General features: G+C 35.5%; 1 protein-coding gene across 3 annotated transcripts; it reads right to left on the bottom strand.

Annotated features, from left to right (window-relative positions):
• LOC145586892 (metal tolerance protein A1-like) lies at positions 1 to 6785 on the bottom strand. Of its 3 annotated transcripts, none has more exons than XM_081643852.1 (3): positions 6621 to 6785; positions 5529 to 5600; positions 1 to 1496 (listed from the first exon to the last, which is right to left on the bottom strand). In XM_081643852.1, the coding sequence occupies exon 3, from the start codon at positions 1494 to 1496 to the stop codon at positions 240 to 242; it is 1257 nt and encodes a 418-aa protein (XP_081499978.1). In that variant the 5' UTR covers positions 5529 to 5600; positions 6621 to 6785; the 3' UTR covers positions 1 to 239. The 3 variants fall into 3 exon arrangements, with proteins under 3 accessions (XP_081499978.1, XP_081499979.1, XP_081499977.1); XM_081643853.1 differs by lacking the exon at positions 6621 to 6785 and adding an exon at positions 5747 to 5826; XM_081643851.1 differs by lacking the exons at positions 5529 to 5600; positions 6621 to 6785 and adding an exon at positions 3784 to 3804.
• Positions 6786 to 8546: the final 1761 nt, after the last annotated feature.

The following is an 8546-nucleotide window of genomic DNA, read 5'->3' as shown; positions in this document are numbered from 1 at the left end:
TCAGCAAAAAAAAGGAGTTTCTCATTCATTTGTTAAACTTCCACAATGAGGTATCCACCCAAGAAATAGGGAGGATTGTATGTCTAGCAATAGCATGTACAATAGCCAAAAGACTTGGCAGATTTTACTGCTCCCTAGAAAAAGGCTACATGTTGCTAAACGGCTAATTCAAAATGCCAAATTAAAACTATTAATTGACAGGGTAGCTAAGAAAAACTCCGAGATCCTCAACGAGCAAGTTAACGTTCTATTTGTATAGTAACGTGGCTGATGTTGTACTCCTTCCTTATGTATTCTACCACCTTATCCAGCACCAAGTCTGCATCTGCTTCTGGTGTAACTTTCACATGGCAAGCCAGCAAAATCTTCCCCACAGTAATGGCCCATATATGAAGCTCATGAACAGCCACTACTTCTTCCATCTCCAGCAATCCTGTTTGCAGCTTAGTTGCATCGATCTCCCTAGGAGTGCTTTCCATCAAGACTTCAAGTATATCTCTCAACATTTTGATAGTTGTCCATAGAACAACAATTGAAAATACAAGAGTGCATATCAGATCAACTATCTTCCATTCGGGCTTGTACCAAATGATTCCTCCTCCAATCATTACACCAACACTCTGGATAGAATCACCAAGAACATGCAGATAAGCACCTTGAACATTTATATTCCTCTTCTTCTTCTTCCCACAACCTTCTTTCTGGTTGTGCTCATTGTGACCATGTGAATTCTCCAGAAGCGGCTCAGCATGATTATCTTCATGAGCATGGTGATGTTCTGCTTCTGTATGTTGATGACGAGGACTTGCAGTCACTATCACTCCGTGGCTATGAGTATGACTATGACTGCGCTCCAGATGCTCACTCCCATGCCCGTGCCCATTATCATGATCATGTCCGTAACTATGACCATGACCATGACCATGTCCATGACCATGAACATGGTCATGACCCAATACAAGAGCCATTATTATGTTCACTACCAGACCAAAGGCAGAAACAACAAACATCAAGAAGCCATTAACCTCACCAGTCTCATGTATGATCCTGACAACAGCTTCATAAACCAAAATACCAGCAAGAAGCCATATAAGTTGAATGGACACCAGGGCACCCAAAATTTCTATCCTCAGAAACCCATAAGACTGACGAGGAGTAGCTTCCCAGCCTGAAGCCCACAAAGAGAACAAGGAAATAGCAAAAGCTGCAACATCTGAGAGCAAATGAGCAGCATCGGTTAGAATGGAGAGACTGTTGGCTTTGATCCCACCAATAACTTCTACGGTCATAAATATAACACAAAGAACAACAGCAATAAGAAGCTTCCGCATGGAAGCTGATCTTTCTGCAGCATCTGCTGAGCTTGTTCCAGCATTTTCAAATTCACAATGTACTTCCCCACAGAACTTATTTCCTCCTCCAAATCGTCTCTTTTCAAGAACAGGATCCCTTTGGACTTCAACGATGTGGCTATCATGACAATTATTTGATTCCATCTACATCAAATAAAATATCAGAAATCAATAAAAATTAAAGACAGTCTTATTGACATATTTGAAAATTGAAATAATAATAACAATCAAGTACTTATGATCTACTCATATCAACCTTTCCCAAAGTATTCCACCATATCCTATATAAGAATATCCGACCACAGAAGTTGATATTTAATAACTATGGAGAAAAAATCATACGTAAAAGCCATGAGCAATCCAGATAGCATGAAGAACAAAAAGATTCAGAAATTTCAGCCCTATCGTCTCAGACTATCCAAGATAAGACAGAAGTAATCACACATTTAAATTACAACACACATAAATTACAGTACTTAAACTAGTTATATATCTTCTGCCTATAGGAGCCATCAAATGAATTCAGTAATGGGCTGTGAATGGCACACGAACAATTGCATTATAACGAAGGTGGTGCGCACAAATTTGTCAAGGGAAAACAGTAGCAAGAAGGAATTCCAAGAAACAAACAGCTCGGTAGTGCAATGATGCGTCAGAAATATGGTGAGTTGATGATTCATTCTAGATCAACTTTTGAGAAGAGCAACAATTCTGATTGTCGTAAGCCACTCCGTACTTACGAAGCATAAAGAAAAAATATTTCCATGATATCTAAAAAACTAAATAAGTCGATAAGAACAAGGATTCTCATTCAAAGCATCAACAGTCGTATGAACTACTTAGAGACATACACCATAAAAGAAACTCATCAAACATATATTTAAAGCCTTTCCTCAAAGTTGTTATGAAACTGATTCTGCTTTTTCGAATGGTATCTAAATATGCTTATTTCATTAGCTCTTTGAGACGTGGCCCACAAGATTATGTCAGGGTGGCTTAAATGGAGAGCGGCCACGGGAGTGTTATGCGACCGCAGCATTCCCTTACAGTTGAAGGGAAAATTCTACAGGACTGCCATAAGACCAGTGTTGCTCTATGGTACATAATGTTGGTCTTCTAAGAAAGAGCATAATAAAAAGATGGAGGTTACGGAAATGCGCATGTTAAGGTGGATGTGTGGAAACACTTTAAGAGATAGAATCAGAAATGAGGTTATTCGCAAGAAAGTAGGTGTGGCAGGCATTGCAGATAAATTAAGGGAAAATCCTTTGCGTTGGTTTGGACATGTAAGACGGAAACCCGAGGGTGCACCGGTGCGAAGAGTGGAAGAGTGGGACCATGGAGGGATTAAACGATGAAGAGGGAGACCAAAAATGACTTGGTTGGAAGGAGTGAGGAAAGATATGAAGTGCATGGATTTACGTGAGGATGAAGTTTTGGATCGTAAGGGATGGAGGAGAAAGATTTATGTTGATGACTACACGGAATAATCAAATTTGATTCATGTTAGCCGACCCCACTTTTGGGATTAAGACTTTGATTGATTGATTAGCTCTTTGAGACATGAAATACAGCACAAATAAACTAAATCAGCATTTTGTATTTATATTCATGGAATCTGCAGGATATAAATAGAATTTAACAAACAAATTCCTATAAACGCATCTTAGCAACAAACAGAACAATCCAGACCTCATAATCAACAAATTTGATACAACAAAACAGATTGTGTGCTAGCATAATTTAAGTTCATTTATTCTGACCACAAAAACTGAGGAACAATCATTTCAAACAAGAAAAACATGCCACAGGAAATAAAATTTGCAGATATAGGATTTCCTATATGAAATAACCTATCAGTGCAATATTCTTCAAAACTTCATCACTTGATAATTGTCCACTTAACCACTTTCCTCTAATTCTTTCTTACGAATTTTGTTACTACCTCCGTTTCATAAAATCTGCAGCTAACTCTCTTTCACATTCCCCAAGACAAAATTTCTTAAGCAAAGATTAGTAAAAAAGGGCATGTGATTAATTAGATGAGATAGAAAATAAACACCACCACCACCCACCTTGTAACCCACCCTCCCACCACCACTAAGATGAGAAACCCCACAACCACCACCCAAAACCCACCCAAGAAACCCCACCACTACCACCAATCAGCTTGAACCACCACCCAAAACCCCCACAACCAACTCGACCAGCCACCCATCAACTCTCACCACCCCCCAAACGAACCCACCCAACCAACCAACCCACCCGACCAGAACCCACCCAACCAGCTGACCACCAACAAACCCACCCCAACGAACTGAAACAACCACCTTACCACCTCCAACAAACCGAAACCCCAACAAACCACCACTAATTTAGATCTAAAACCCCAACAAACCACCACTAATTTAAATCTCAAACCACAACTTACCACCATCCAATTTCGATTTTGAAAAGGGGTGAACTTTGAAAAGGGGAAAAGAGGCGGCCTCGGTGACTTTGGAAAGGGGCAAAGAGGGGCGGCAACTTTGAAAAAGGGAAAAGAGGGGCGGGGGCGGGGGCGGCGGCGGCGAACTTGCGAGGGTGGTTGTTGTTGAGAGGGAGGAGAAAGAAAGGTGGTGGTTGAGAGGGAGGAGAGAGAAAAATTGGTTGTGGTTGAGAGGGAGGAGAGAGAAAAATTGGTGATGTTGTTGGTGAATGTGGTTGTGAGGGAGGAGAGAGAATGTGAGTTAGATTTTTAAGTATGGATAAATTAATTTGTGTTAAAAAGTTAATATGTTGTTTATTGAAGTTAAGTAAATATAGTAAGGGTATAACAGTAAATTCACACCAAAAAAATTTACTATATTAGGGATTTTTTTTGTTGCACATAATGTGTAGCTTCCGTTTTGGGTAATTGTTGCATATTTTATGAAACGGAGGTAGTATTAGATATTAACCAATCAGTGACGCTATCACACATTCACACTCTAATGTACGAGTGCATAAAGCATTTATTTTTAAAAGTTGACCAAATATAAATTCAAATGATTGAAGCAAAATTCAGACATAATCAAGGAATAAACAATACTCCCAGCGAGTAGACAAAGTAATTCTCATCTAACCTAGTTAAAAGATCATGATAGGGTTAAGCATGGCAAAGGAGGTCACAAAAAGCACATGGTTCTTCCTCATTAAGAAAGGAGACATCAAAAAAAGGAGGAGGTTCATGGTCCCAAAAAGAAATAACTGATACCCATGGTTAAGCTGAGGAAATAATCTGTTTCCGCAGAAACTTTTAAGCTTTAACAGGCGGGACATTTCCCTCTTAGAGTTTCTTCTCTCTCGCCCAAAAGAATATCAATAATACAGTACCAAAATATTTTCTATCCAAGACCAACCGTAACTACCATACATAAGATAGAAAAATTACCCACATAACTGCCCAAATATATTTTAACCCCTACAAATTTTAAATTCCAATGGCCAAAAAGAAAGCTGCAATGCTTATCCAATTTCAAAATCCTACTTTAAGAAACTCATATTCCCATCCTGACTTAAAACTCATACTCTTAAAAAGAATATTACTACCTTGCAGATAGAACATTGCCCCAAAAACCAAGACTCAACACTAAATTGCAATAGTGGGTCCACAAGATTCTGATTAGGAGTGAATAAACAACATTAAAAAGTGCTTCAACAACAACAACAAAGCCTTAGTTCCAAAATGGCTTGGGGTCGGCTAACATGAATCGTCATAAGAAATCGTATAATATAAAGAAAAGGACATAACAAAATAACCATTTGAAAGAGTTTGAAAAAAGTGAGTAAAGTGAGCAAACGAAAGAGCATTTAACAAAAATTAAGAAGTGCTTCAAGAGCGTCAAAAAAAGCCCACGAAATAATGTTAATATCCACAACAGAGAACAAAGTTAGATTAAAACTCACTAAGAAGTATATATAAACCAACCACAATTATAAAAGTACAACCAACATAGTCAAGGATAATGACTAATGAACTATTGGAAATACCAAATAGATTCTAAGTTGCTTTGTCAAAGTCATTACAAACAAAATTAAGATCAATTTTTACAATCTTAAAGCTAGATAAAATCATACAAGAACACAACTTCCATTGAATTATTAAAACTAAACCATTAAAGCTTGAACTAGTAGCATATAAAATGTGAGCAATACCTTGGTACACTTGTCTTCAAGAGTCTACTAAACTAACCAAGCAATGGCAAAAAGAATCCAAGAGGATGAATTCTGAAGAGAAAAAAAACACACAAGCAGTATCAAAATATCAGATCAAATATTATAGAGCATAATTATAAAAAGAATAAGAGTTAAACTCAAACGACAAAAAAGAAAGGAAATACGGAAATTCAATACTCAAGACACAGACTAATTACTTAGAGAGGAGCCAAAGGGGCCAAGCAGCCCCAATAATGCTACTATGTGCGTGTGCGTGGCAGTGCATCTGATCAATTGATACAAATGACTGGTAAAATTAAAAACTACATCATGAATCTATCTATGAAAAAGTTTTAGAATAATAAGAGGTGGAGGGTATCAAAGAAATGATAATTTTTACAGCTTTTTGAGAATTGTAAAGCAACTTTAATGGCATAATGCATAGATACCCCTTATCTTAACAGAGAAAAGGGGAATCCCAATTAATAATTCTAGACAATTAGAAGATTCCCACCTTCAAATTATAGTAATGATTAGGCAACTAATTGAAAATAACAATGAATTAATCATATTATTACTACCCAATAATATACTTCAAAAATTCCAAAATAATCAAAAGAATTAATTACAACAACACCAATTAATTTAAACAAATCTACAGCAAAAACCCAGAAACGCAATTAAAACAGAGCAATAATAAAAATAAAAAAATTAAATTAACAATGCCGAAAATCAAATAAGAAACCTAAAAATAACACTTAACTAGCAAAAACCCAGAATTAAGAATCTCAACATCACCCGATGAGCAAATTAAACAAACATCCAAGAGACAAAATCTGAAAACATAATTAATAAAGGGAAGAATGAAACGATAAGGACTTGCAAAACAAATAATAAAACATGCCCAACACTAAGTACAGGAATTATTCAATACAGCAGGTATTAATTGAATATTCAACGATTTAAACATGACAATAATTATAAACAAACAATAATTGAATTCGTAAACGCATTAACTACCAAAAAAATTAATTAAAAACATATTTTCCAGAAAATAAATTTCAGGGGAAAATTATAAAATTAAAAACTTACAGAGAAGATGAATATTTAAACTTTGATGTTTGATGGTGGAGCCTTGAGAGAGATGAACCCTGATTTCGTGTTTTGGGTTAAAAAAACTCAGATTCCGTAATTGCAATAATAATACTCGTAGACGGAGGAAAAAATAAACAAAATTTAAAGCCTAGGTAAAAGTGACCGAGTCAGAGATATTAATGCACATTAACTGTTTGATAAATTGCCAATGAGAGAAAACCTATTTACCTTTATTTCGAACTTTTTATTAATGGGCGGTATGGGCCTGTGATTTTTTCTTCTTTTGTTTGGAGTATTTTTTTATTTTACTTTTTGGTTAAGATATAAAGTTTAAATTGGACACTTGGACTAATAGGATGTGGCCATGTCACTGTTTATTATTTTGTTGTTTGTATACTCCGTACCAATTTAGCTTGTGCTAAAATGAGATGGCCAAATAGGGATGTTTTGGTCAGCTGTCTGCCTGTCTTATCTAATGATTCAAGGTTTGTACCCGATTTCTAGGTTTTTCTCCATGATTTTGGGTCGGGTTTGAAACCTAATAAATTTGATTTGTACTTTACGGTAGATTAGAAGTTTACAATATTCATATTGTGGAATTACTAAAAATCTATGCATCGTATGCTTGACTCAATTATATATGTGTATGTGTGTGGTTTATTGAGATTCATTGAAATTTAATGGTATGACATATTGCTATAATATTATGAAAATAATATCATATGGGATTCTCTGAGTATAGTAGTAGGTAATAAGATTAAGGTAGATAGATTTTATTAGGAGATATAGTAATTAGGAATCTTGTAATATTACATTTTTTTTTTTTTTTTTTTTTGGTGCGCACCAGGGGCAAGCCCCAAAAGAACAAGAAAGCTAAAACTACAAACAAAGGAAAAACAAAAAACCGAAAGCAAAATGAAAAAGAAACTAACAGCCTACAACAAGGCTACTAAGGCACCTTACAAATCAAGGTGCTTTATTCGAAACCATCCTATCTCTTGAAACTCCCCTTAAATCCTTTAATAAAACTGACCAAAATCTATCGAGACCACCTCAAAGATGATTAATTTGGATTAGCCCGTACACGTTTGTTGGAAAACAAATTTGTGTGATTGATTTATTAAAGATAAATAAAGTGCAACTAATAGTGAGATTTTGTATTGATTTCTATAAGATAAATTAACGGTGTGAAAATTATCATTAGTCCGTACAAATTAGCTTTACTGTTGAATCTCTTTCACTTTTGAATCCTTGACATATATTGACTGACAATAGATTGACACTATGGGGTTATGGGGTAATAGAAAAGTGTTACCTCACAAAACAAAGAAATTATTCCCACTAAGAACATGATAAGCATATAGGCATATTCATACATCACAATCACATGAAAGATGATAGATTGATATCATTATGAAGATATTGTTGATCATATAATATTATAATAATACAGTAATTGACCACATATTCATACCCCAATAAGCCCATAGCTCACTTTCCTACTTTGCCCTTATATCTTTAATGAACCTTATTGGTTGGGCCTCAAAATCTCCATTCAAGTGTACTTATTTTCTTCTTGGTTGGGCCAAAAACTCACAATAATGTAGCTTTTTATAGGCCAGATGGCCCAGATGTGCAAGGAAAAGTATTGCGAGGGCTTGGTCCGTATATATGAAACTACCTTTTAAGGCTTAAATCGGTTTGAAAACAATTAGACTCCCGCTAATTGGATCTAGTCAGCCTCTTGTGAAAAATATATCAATTTATAATTTTTTCTTAATCCGTAATAAGTTGGTAAGATACAATTTTATGTACTCCCTCTATACCTAAATTTTTGCCCCATTGCAAAAATTTGACTCAACTTTTATAGAGTAAACTTTGACCATAAAATACTCTTAATCTATAAGTGATAATATAATCATG

The sequence above is a fragment of the Chenopodium album genome, chromosome 16 (genome assembly GCF_948465745.1).
Source record: "Chenopodium album chromosome 16, dcCheAlbu1.1, whole genome shotgun sequence".
NCBI lineage: Eukaryota > Viridiplantae > Streptophyta > Magnoliopsida > Caryophyllales > Amaranthaceae > Chenopodium > Chenopodium album.
The sequence above is the reverse complement of the archived record's forward strand: the minus strand, read 5'-3'. Positions and strand labels throughout refer to the sequence as shown.